At 41.2% G+C, this 12,465-nt stretch overlaps 1 protein-coding gene across 1 annotated transcript in view; it reads right to left on the minus strand.

Moving 5' to 3' along the window:
* The window catches only part of IPO11 (importin 11), a 111,516-nt gene extending 99,406 nt beyond the window's left edge, over window positions 1–12,110 (minus strand). Inside the window, exons 1-4 of the mRNA XM_010580539.1 lie at window positions 12,017–12,110; window positions 5,878–6,005; window positions 3,490–3,573; window positions 3,057–3,200 (exon numbers count right to left, since the gene is read on the minus strand). Coding sequence (XP_010578841.1) covers window positions 3,057–3,194 — 138 coding nt within the window. The 5' untranslated portion in view covers window positions 3,195–3,200; window positions 3,490–3,573; window positions 5,878–6,005; window positions 12,017–12,110. The remainder of the gene's footprint in view (window positions 1–3,056; window positions 3,201–3,489; window positions 3,574–5,877; window positions 6,006–12,016) is intronic.
* Between the last annotated feature and the right edge of the window lie 355 nt (window positions 12,111–12,465).

The raw sequence follows: 12,465 nt of genomic DNA on the forward strand, positions 1-12,465 counted from the left end.
AGCAGGGAATAAAAGGGTAATAATTACTAGCACCAGCCAGTAATTACACTCTTCAGTAATATAGCCCTCAGAAGTCTGTGGCACTGTACAACACAGAATAATTTCTTATTCTAGTCAGAATCCAGCTTTCAGGAGATTTCATCATTATCTTGACATTTGCCAAGAAATGTCCTGACTACCAATGTTGACTGTGAAACAGCGACCTGGTAGGACACCAAGTCTCAAACTTGCCTACGCTTATTCTAGGAAATTAGTTTCTACTACTAGAAAGCTATATATCTACACATATATCTGTATCGATCTATATACACTTTTATATACATATATGTATATACAGACAAACACAGAGAGATTATTTTATATAGTAACATTGTAAAATTTACCAACTAGGAAAAGCTAAAATAAAGGTAGGCTACTGAATCTTAGAACAGGAACTACTCTGAACAGCAGCTCTCCTCCTGTTTTCCTCTGTATCAAATGGATCCTTCTCGAGGAGGTAAGGCATTACTCCCTCCTTTAGCAAGCAAATAGGTGTGAACTCAGTGGTCTTATTATACAGCGTTATTATAAAGTGCACTATAGAGTGCACCATTTGCATCAATTGCTTTTAGAAGCACACTAAGAAGGGACATGAAAAACTCAGGGATTCAGGTCAAGAGCATCTGCTACTTTTCGGTGCCATGTCTGAAGAACTATAACAAACCCTTCAAATAACTCAGCACTACAGAAACCTGCGACCTCATCAAGCATTTTCACTATGAATTCAAAACTTAATCATCTCTCAAACTCTATTTCTATAATAACAACAGCTTTCTAGATGTAATGGTCAACATGAAAAAACCCTCACAAAATCCAATCACTAGAAAGCAAACAGACTTACATGGAACAAAGGTATCGACTCCAAAACTAGCAACTTTTACAAAAACATCAAAAAGTTGTAGCCCACTGATAAACACCACACAACATGAAAAGGATCTGTATATAATACATGTTCCTTTTCCGAAGCTCATTTAGGAAGAGGGATTGAATCTCTGAAGGATCTGACCTTTCCCAAATGCAACTTAGGCATTTTACAATATGAAGAGGAAACTTCAAACCTCACTTTAGCCTCATATCCATGAAAAGTGTTGCAAAACAAAGGAAACATGGAAAAAGAAAACTACATGTTCTGAAAATCCCATTGAGCCTTCAAATTACCATTGCCCTCCTTGCTAAAATACCTATCAGAAGCAAAGGTTCCTCAGATCGAAGTACCGTAAAACTAGTCTGGGCCTGGATAAGAAGTCTAAAAAAAGGCAAAGGACAAGAACAAACAAAACCTCTCTATATACTCTGTTATCTATACATATATGAGCTTCCCAAAATAAAGTATTTCATGTAACACACTAATGCTGTCATAGAAATAACAGGAATGAAGCTAAACAATACATAAACTGATACAATTGGTAAAGGACAGAGTTTCTTTTCAAAAACAGCCACTCTGACTTTTCAGCTCTGTTCTTCAAAAGAGAGGTATGTAACACCTTCAAAGGAGAAGCAGAGAAACTAATGTTAGTAACTCCTACTAAAAATTGTAGGTTTGAAGATGCATGTTTCATGGTTCCTTGTAGTTTTCTCTATCCTGATCATCCCAGAGGTAAATGTACCTGACAGTAAGTAATATAATACTTCCACATCCCACAGAGATTAACTGTCCTACCAACTCTCCATTTACAATCACCTGCTTCCCCTCACCCTTTTCTGCTCCACCAAGAAGGTGCCAACTATCTTCCCTCCCAGGCAGCCCCCCCATCATAATCAAGTTAAACAAAGAAGTAGAGATTCTCTACTTCTATGTAGTTTGGAAGATTACTGTTTATATTTCACACTTGAAGAAAGGCTGATGTGTCCCCAAACAGGGCTACTTAACCACACTAACAGAATTAACAGCATTTGATCCTTTCAAACCCTGCATTTTTTAGCCCTTATGTTTAAAATCAACTCACATCAGCTTCAGTTACACCTGTCAGTGCTCAACTTGTCTACAACCTGAGCTGTAACCTCTCACAGCAAACATCCAGGAAATAAAGAATGCCCAGTCAGTGGCAATTTCTGGTGTTTAATATGAAGATTATTTACCACAGAAACACCATAGCAAAGGCAGTGGGTAAAATGCAATTTGACAGCTCAAAAGCCAGATTTTTCTTCTACCCCTTTCCCTAAATCCTCTGACTTGCCGTCACCTTTCCAAACAAATGAAACAGAGGGCCTGCAGAGAACAGGTCACTCCACAACTCTGAATCATTCATCCTATGCACTGAAGACAGATGTTTGTAGGAAAAGCAGTTCATCTGTGTTTTTAAGACTATTACAAACATACACATAGGCATTGGAGAACACCACCACTGTCAACTTCTTGGCGTCTTCTCTGAAACAATTGGGTCTCCTTCTTCATGTTTTCATCACCTTGCACCACATTAATGCATCTATTTCATCAACAGTCATAGTACCTTTAGAAGTATTCACCTTTCCCATTTCAGGAACCTTCCTACCACCAGCCTGGTCAGCTAATCTCCCTGGGAGAGTCTCTCCACTGACAAGAAAGCAAGCAATCCCAGCTGGGTATCAAACTTGGTGCAGTGAAAAGAATGAGGGAACTTCTATGAATATGGTCATAACTCATCATCTCCTCAATAAAGAAAAGGTGGTTACTGCCTTGGTATATACAAGTGTTCCTGCCTCATGGGGTAGTAAACATAATTCCTTCGACACGGGTCCTCTTGGCCTTCTACTATCTACAATTCACAACAGGCCAAAACCAGGTTTAGCACTAGAGCTCACCCCCTCATGCTGCCAGAAACTGGATTTCCTCCTTCTCCTGGATGCCTGGGAAAAGAGCCTGCTTTGAGACACAGTGATGACAATGCCTACCTCAGCACAGCATAAGGATACTAGTAGCTGGACCATGATGACTCAAGGCTTCTCTCAGCCAGAGGTCATGGTTCAACAGTATTCTAGAGAGCCACATCCAAAATTAATCAAAGTTTACTTAATAGCACTTTTCCACTGTATCTTACCAACAAGACTGAATAAAAACCTGGCTGTGTCTCCCACTGCTTCAGTTGTTCCTCAGCTGGCTTCAGCACTGCAGTATCTTGACTAGTAGCTTGGGTCAAGACTTGCAAAACAATAGTGCTAGCACTATTGAGATCCATGAAAATCTGGGAATTTTTAAAAAAAAGAAGGAAAACACTTAAGAAAAAAAAGACAGCAAATATAGACAGGTATTTTCCATTCATATTATCTAAACACCCCACGCTAATTTTTCATTAGTCTACACTGTGTAAGACAGCATTACACCCACTCACAGGCAGTGTCAAGGTACAGTGATTAAACTACTTTGCTTTCAGAAATCTCTCAGCAGAAAAAGCAAGCATTAAGTCTATCATTACAAGCCCATTTACTAGATCGGAGGAATTACAGAAAATTTTTTTATTTTAAACCAGTTACCTCTCCTGTGAAGCACAGCAAACTACGAGCAAACCCACAACTAGGGATGACTTCAGCTGTAGCCAGAGTAAACCATGGGGTTGTCTGAAAGAGGCAAAGACGCAGAGTATTAACATATTTGTATTTTCTGAACATTTTTTCCCCAAAAGAGTAAATGACCGATTTCAGATAGTTAAATTCTACAATTCAGATTGATCTAGACATTTTATATTGATTAAAAGATGTGAAAGTTTCACAACCAGAGTCCTAAATGAAACTGAATTTTCCAACACATTTGTATTCCTTATCTATTTAGCACACAAAATACTAGTCAGCTGAACCAAGAATGCCAATTGCCTAATTTCCAATATAAATACATTCCTGTCCTCTGTATAAAGACAAAACAAAACATTGCTCTGCAGATGACACAGAGATGACATTTATAATGACCACAGAAACAGCATTACAACAAATTAAAGAGAAACATGTATAAAAGCAACTGTAGTGTCTGACAAATAAAACTGGTTTTCTGTCTATAAAAACTTCTGGTTAGAACCTACGTAAACTTTTCTAATACGGATACATATTAAGTATTTATATATTTAAGTTTTCTAAATTAACAACCAAGCACAGTTTCTCTTCAACAAACAGGCTTGATGATTTGCTTTTGTTTAACCCTAAAAAAAAGTTTATTTTTCCAACCTTCAGGAAAAAAAAAATTGAGGTGAAAAATTGTTATGGTGATGGTAAGAAAGCTAGAGAAATGAAATCTTACTTTTACATAGGTTTAAAATTTTGATTTTGAGAAAACCACCTTAACAAAACTAGCAACAAGATTAAAGACCTTTTATACCATTAAGAACCCTGCAGAATTTGGAAAAAAAACTGAAAAAAACCCCAAACAACCACCAATCTAAGAACTCTCAATCTGTAAGTCTCCGATCATCCTCAACAAAAACAGACTAAAAATTGAAGGTCCTAAGGTTAAAGAAAGTGTACTTTCAAAAATATGAACCACAAAATCAGATCTCCTCACAGCAATAACTGAAAAGAACAAGTAACTGAACCTCTGCTTTATACTTGCATCTTTTTATCTCTCTGCTTTAACCACCCTATGTATGGGGTTTACATGGCAAGGTTGCTAGCAGGAGGGTTACAGGGGTGGCTTCTGTGCGAAGCTGCTAGAAGCTTCCCCTATGTCCGACAGAGCCAATGCCAGCCGGCTCCAAGATGGACCAGCTGCTGGCCAAGGCCGAGCCCACCAGCAACAGTAGTAGTGTCTCTGGGACGACATATTTAAGAAAGGGAAAAAAAACCCTGCACAATGGCAACAGCAGCTGGGAGAGAGGAGTGACAATATGGGAGAGAAACAACCCTGCAGACACCAAGGTCAGTGAAGAAGGAGGGGGAGGAGATGCTCCAGGTGCCGGAGCAGAGATTCCCCTGCAGCCCGTGGTGAAGACCATGGTGAGGCAGGCTGTCTCCCTGCAGTCCAGGGAGGTCCACGGTGGAGCAGATATCCACCTGCAGCCCGGGGAGGACCCCACACTGGAGCAGGTGGGTTCCTGAAGGAGGCTGTGACCCTGTGGAAAGCCCACGCTGGAGCAGGTTTTCTGGCAGGACCTGTGACCCCGTGGGAAAGCCCGCGCTGGAGCAGCCTGTGCCTGAAGGACTGCAGCCTGTTGAAGGGACAAATGGAAGGGACCCATACTGGATCAGTTCGTGAAGAACTGCAGTCCGTGGGAAGAACCCATGTTGGAGAAGTTCGTGGAGGACTGTCTCCCATGGGAGGGACCCCACGCTGGAACAGGGAAAAAACATGAGGAGGAAGGAGTGGCAGAGAGAACGCATGATGGCCTGACCACAACCCCCATTCCCCATCCCCTTTGCTGCTCCAGAGGAGGTAAAGAAGCCAGGAGTGATAGAGTGGCTCTATGGGCAGCTGTGGCCAGCCAAGGTCAACCCACCTCACCCTACAAAACCAATTTACCTCCTACTTCTTCATATCTACTTGTGTCAGTCATTTCAACCTTTATCAATTTGCCAATTCTCTAAAATCTTCCTGCAATTATGAGACCTTTGCATAACAAACTTAAACATTCAAATTCTCAGCTCACTTCTCAGAATACCATTAATTTCCAGGGAACCAAGATCCTGATTTAGACTGCAAAATCCAATTGGTAGTGGTCCACCCTATGTGGAATAGTGCCCAGCACAAAGAATCGATGTCAAGGCAAGACTTTGATATTAGGCTAAAAATCCTGCTAGCTTCATTTTTCCATCAAAAATAACCACGAAATAATAAATTGGTACACAATGTTGTTGACAGGAGAGGCAGTAAAAAGAGGTCTTTAGGTGCAATATCTTTAACTTTCTCCTTTTTTGCAGATATTTTGACATCTTGAGTACCTTAGGCTGCCTTCATCATTGCACAGCCAAAATCAGCCAGGAAGGAGCAATGTAATGACAACACTGGAAAACACTGGGTTAACTTGTAAGGATCACAATAGGAACTCCATATTCACAGCATAAAGAACCTGAGTAAAATAAGCACACACAAGAAAAACAGCAATAAAAGATATATTCAGATTTTTCTGGTATAAACACTGTAGCATTGAAGTACCTAGTATAGATAACAGAATTTCAGAGCACCTAAAAACGCTAGTAAAGGAAAGGGAGAAAGGAAAAGAAGTATATGAGAAAAAACATAACAGAAGTAGGTGTAGAGCTTGCAGTAAGGAGAATATCATAGCTCAATTCCTGCAAGATCAAAACTACACTTCATGTTATGCAGTGATTTCATTTATTTCCATTCAAAAGTCAAATTACTTTCAAAAGAAATAGTCTTATCTTACACTATCAAACAAGACCTGAAAACGTGTAATTCTGAAGCGCCTACTCAACTGAAAAATAGCGTACAATCAGTTTGATTATCGTATGAAAACCAAAGAGAGAGAACTTCTGAAAGTTAGGAAGTTGTCAGAGCACGTGTGTATAGACAAAATGGTAAGTAACTTCCTCAACTTCAGAGAAGCTGATTTTAAGCCTTTTGCTGAGCAGTGTTCTCCAAATAATGAGCTGTCATAGCGTCGTGGTTTAACCCCAGCCAGCAACTAAGCACCACGCAGCCACTCACTCACTCCCCCCAAATCCAGTGGGATGGGGGAGAAAATCAGCAAAAGAAGTAAAACTCCTGGGCTGAGATAAGAACGGTTTAATAGAACAGAAAAGAAGAAACTAACAATGATAATGGTAACACTAATAAAATGACAACAGTAGTAATAAAAGGATTGAAATGTACAAATGATGCGCAGGGCAATTGCTCACCACCCGCCGACCGACCCCCAGCCAGTCCCCGAGCGGCGATTCCCCGCCCCCCCAGTTCCTAACCTAGATGGGACATCCCATGGTATGGAATACACTGTTGGCCAGTCTGGGTCAGGTGCCCTGGTTGTGTCCTGTGCCAACTTCTTGTGCCCCTCCAGCTTTCTTGCTGGCTGGGCATGAGAAGCTGAAAAATCCTTGACTTTAGTCTAAACACTACTGAGCAACAACTGAAAACATCAGTGTTACCAACATTCTTCACATACTGAACTCAAAACATAGCACCATACCAGCTGCTGGGAAGACAGTTAACTCTATCCCAGCTGAAACCAGGACACATTGGAAAACTGCACATGTAGCAACAGTGAATCTGCAGCACATACCCAGATATTTGCTAAAGATTCATTGCAAGGACATGTTCATTTGAGAGGAAAAAAATGGGTTATAGAGCATTCATGTAACAATTGATTTTGCACTACAAAACTTAGATCACGTCAGCAAAATTAAATTATTTCTCAGCTACATTCAAATCTGATGCAGAAAAGGAGCGTTTCCCCCCAAGGGAACAGTCTTTGTACTAAAAATTCATATACTTCACCTAGAACATTTCTTATCGGAAGGCTTACTTTCTGAAGTTAGTACAGTTACAAAATTTAGAAAATAATTAGCTGGCAGATCGAAAGATAACCACCACCAAAAAAAGAGAAATATTCACAAAGCTTCTTTTTTATTAATGCTTCTCATTCTTCAAAAGGTTTTTATTTTTGTTTAAAAACTGGAACAACTGCCTGCTCCAAAACACCAAGAAGAACCAAACCAACCTTAGCAGGTCAGAACAAAAATTCATTTAACCCAGTGTTCTGTCTCTGTCAAAAACTATAGTAGATGCCCAGGTCAGGACAATCTTCCAGTGGTATTTCTGAATAATGCTATCCCATCCTCCAGAAAACTGTGGTTCAAGGATTTCCTAGTAAGAGGCAGGGAATTTAAATTTAATAGCTCTTGACAGATTTAGTCTTCCATGAATTTGCACAGTTGCTTTTTGACCCCATGTAAACAACAGTCTGCACACAACATTGAATGTGGCTGTCACAAGCAAAATAACAAAATTGAAGATGAAATCTAATCTAATCAATCTTTTGTTTCTGTCTTAACAAAATCTAAACTCAGAACAAACTTACAGATTATGACAAAGCCAACTTCATGATTGCCCCCAAAAGGCCAAAGGGCAGGGGGCACTCAGGGAACCAAAGAAAACAAGCCAAAAAGTCAAGCCATCTGAACACACTGTTCCACAGACACCAGAAGTGGCTATGGGGAGGAGGAGGAATACGGGACTTCCAACTGTGTCAACCCGTTACAGACTCAGGTCCTAACAGGCAATTTCAACTCTGACAAAGTGTCTCCTTACATTCCCTTCTCACCAACAGGATTTCTACTAGGAACTTAACCTCTGCAGGCACTCTGTAAAGATGACTGACTTAATGAAGGCTTCAGCTCATACCTCATGTTAATGGGATCCTTCCAAAACACAGTTTTAATTACTGCTGTGTACAGATGCCTTTGTGAAATCAATTCCAGCAGACAGAACACAGCTGTACTTTACGATTTTAAACCCAGATCTCTCCAATTTTAATTTGTTGTGACCACCCCCCCACTACCCTCCTTTTTTTCTTTTCTTTTTTTTTTTTTTTTTTAATCTGATGCATCAGGGCCTCTTCAGATAATTTATGCAGAGGACATACAGATGCCCTTAGATCCCACAGAACAGCAAAGGCCCATGAATATTGCCTCTAATATTGAAGGATAAAGACATTTTTCACCTCTTACACATCAGGTTTTGCTGTTGCACAGCAAAGGCAGAGGGACATGGGTTACACCATAGATGGGTTACGTCACAGGGACAAGAATTTTCTCCACAGTCTGCTGGGTACTTCTAGAGCTTAACTCACTGTTGAACAAGTTCTACAAGACTGTCCTAGAGATGAAACGGAGGACATGAGTATTAAATAGCTACCATCTTTTGGGTACCTTCACAGCCATGAGGCACGTATAGAAATGCTGATAGAATCTGTTAACGTTATGAGCAACACTTTCTTAGAAGGAAGGCAGGTCTGCACTTTCAGTCACAACAGCCAGAATTTCCAAGGCCGATCATCAGGTAAGGTTAGCGTTTCCCGTCGTTACTTACTAGTCTCAGACTGTGTCTTCACAATAAACACTGAGGAATTTCAGGAATGTTGCTTGCTTTCTGCTGCTTTTCTGTGGTTCATGCTCATTGCTATCATAACTAGGTAGCACACATCAGGTGGAGGAGGAAGGGAAAGAAAGTCTTTCCATTAGAAAATGTTCAATACTGTCAGCTGCAAACCCAAGCATGGCTCTATTCCCATGCCCGAATTTCTTCTTGTATGAGGGAAAAGAGTCTAATCACACACAACAAGGAAAAGCTGCTCTCCAAGATCCCCCTGAATGTGCACAGAACTGAGACAACAGCATATTCTCAAGTCTTAGTTGACAGGAAAAAAACAAAACTCTGTTACACCACCAAAGATAAGCAACACATCAAATGCCACGGCTCAGCACAATGAGATGGCATCTTCAGAAACCACAGGTACCAACACCATTTCCTCATGGTTACCATCCAACGTCCTGCACTTCCATTCCCACTCATGAATACCTTCATCTCCTTTCACTGGCAAAAATCCAAGACTCACTTCTGTTCTACTCTTCAATTCCCTTTCTACGGAAGTATCTGCATACACGGTTTCCTTTAGAGAATATGCCAAGTCTCTTAAATGTTCTGCCATGCTGGTTTAATGTTTTTCCTGAGTAGCAAATCCTTTTGATACAGGCAAAAGAGTATCCAGGTATTTTTGCCATAACACTGAAATACAACCAAATTTTAAAATCACATGTCAGCTATGAAAATAAATCAAGGACTGCTATACATCTGCAAGGGAACAACCCAAAGGATTTCATCAGTAAACACCTCCACACTTCATTTTTTCTGGACTTCAGAGAACACAGTGTAACAGCTCACTCATATCCAAGCAATTAATTGAATACAATTTTTTATTATCTTTTGTTAAGAATTCAATAAATTCTTTTCCACTGTAATGAGGTGTTAAGCTTCTATGAAGTCAGAAGAAGACAAAGTGGTAAATATATCACCTAAAAACCACTGCATTCTCACTGATAACAACACAAATACATATTGGGCTACTTTAAGAGGAACAAGGCAAGCAGCTCTAGGGATGTCGTTAACCTCCTTTACTCAGCAGTATCTGAGGCTGCTTCTAGAATACAGTCTTCAGTTTTGTCATCATAGTTCTCCCTCCCCCAGCTCAAGAAGTGAGTGAAGAAACTGGAGAGAGGCCAGAGCTACCAAGACGGTCTGGGGCCTAAAGCAAATTACCCACAAGGAGAGGTTGAGGACTTGTTTAGTAAAGTGAAAGCTAAGGGAAGACTCTGTAGTCACTTGCAACTAACTTCCTGAAGGGTGCTTACAATGAGGACGGAGCCAAACACTTCTTGTCAGCAGATTATATAACTAATAACTAACTAAAAAGCTACAAACTGCAGCTTGGGAGGTTCAAGTAGAAACATAAGACTGTCTTTTCCAGCACATTTGTTTTAACAAAAACAGGAAAAACAAAGTTTCCATACAGAAAAGTCACAAGAACCACTTACGGGTCACCTTCTGAAACGAGTAACATGAAAGCTAGCATTTGCAGTGACGTTGATATGATATATTAGCAATGCTTTTAAGGATATCATCAATTTCAGGAACAGTTGGTACTTAAACCAATCTCTCTCCAGCCTTCTATAAACTTTCCCATGAGTCTCTTTTCTAACGTTGTAGTACCTGTATCAATCATCCTGTCCTGGCTATTGAAGGCACAACTTACAACCAGTAACAACTACACTAGTGACCACAGTCACTATAACGACTAACATTAGGCATTACCAAGATTTATCAAAACCAAGAGATTAATTTTTCTTTACCTAAATGAACAAGGCTGTCTACACTCTGCCCAACTGAAGCGACAGTAAAGAAGACAAATAAAAATGTCTAAGTAGGAAAGAGTTACAGGGTTTTTTTTTTCCCCATACTTACAGAAATAGACGAATAGAACTTCTACAAATCTTTTTTTACAAAAACACGACAGTGAAACTAAAACCTAGGTCTGAAAAAAAGTCGGCATGCAGAAGACACAAGGTATAAGAGAACAAAGATCAAGGAGGAACACAGGAATAAAGGACAACAGTGAGCAAGCCTGACAATAATATTAAGGGAAGTCAGTCAGATTACACTGAAAATCTTGAGGAGAGGAATGGCCTTTCAGGTTAAAGGGAATGCACCAGACTGACCAAAAACCCCTAACAGAAAAAACAGGCAGTAAAAAAAAATAAAATGAGTGGGACTATTCCAAGGATTTGTGGGATGTAACTTACAAGAAATTGTCATGGGTTCAGTATTGATGACAGAGAAAAAGCCGAACAGATACACAGAGACAACAGAGTATTTCTGATGTTTAACAGTAAGCTTACAGGATGACCAATCTCATCCCTTTGCCTTCTTCCCAGTTCACCTCATTTTAACAGATTTTCCAAAAGGTACGACAGAACACTTTACAACAAACTAGTGTGCAGCAGCTGAAACAGAAAAGCAAGTTTCAGTCTGCCCTCACGCTCTGAAACGTCTTGAAACCATTTCAGTTTAGCCGCAGTCAAAACTTGCTTCTGACGATACAGTTTTAAAGTTTTATATGTAAAACTCAGCTAACAAAAACCTTTGTTATGTCATTTTTACATACCCATCCACAGAAGGGTAGAATGAAGGAATGAGAAAAGAAAAGCTGAGCGTGATGAAGAAAAACTGGCGTTGAAGTTTCAAGAAACCAAAACCCATAGGGAACACGCTATTTGTGAAGACTGAGGTAGTTCTCACGAAAAGAAAACAGGCGTTGAAGTTTCAAGAAACCAAAACCCATAGCGAACATGCTATTTGCGAAGACCGAGGTGGTTCTCGCGTGCTACGAACACTAATTTGAACGCCGCGGCAAATACGTTACAGACGTCACTGCATCGATGAGACGTGAGAAGCAAGGTACACAGAAGCAGAGGTTGGAAGCAGCACCGGTACCGTGTTTAGGGCCACGCTCTCGCATTTTACACACGCTGTCGTCTGCTACGGTAACAAACTGAAGAAACGACTCACCACTGCTGCACTGACCCTGTCTGTGATTTAGGGAAGAATCCGCTTTACTGTAAAACTCCAACGGCTGCTCTGCAACCTGCAGGAAGGAAAGAACCACCTTTAACAAGGGCCAGCGCTTGCCCTTCCCTACGAAAAACAGCTCGTGCCAGCAAGCTTAACGCCCCGTCCTCTTTCGATGCCTGCCGGTCGGACTCTACCCCGGCGGAAAACTCCGAGGAGGAGGAGGAGAAGCCGGGGCGCAGCTCCCAGGAACCGGGCAGCGGTTCGCGGCTTCCGACTCCGGGAAGGCAGCCTGCCGCCGCCCAGCCACACGGAACGTCAGGCTGAGCCGTCTCGCCCCCGGCGGCCTGCAGCGGCCAGCCCGGAAGGTGACACACGACGCCGACGCCGGGCTGCACCGGCGCGGCACGGCGCCGGGCCGGGCAAGCGGGCGCCCGGGCGCTGCAGCG

This window comes from Haliaeetus leucocephalus, unplaced genomic scaffold, assembly GCF_000737465.1.
Source record: "Haliaeetus leucocephalus isolate CR32 unplaced genomic scaffold, Haliaeetus_leucocephalus-4.0 Scaffold722, whole genome shotgun sequence".
NCBI classification, from domain to species: Eukaryota; Metazoa; Chordata; class Aves; order Accipitriformes; family Accipitridae; genus Haliaeetus; species Haliaeetus leucocephalus.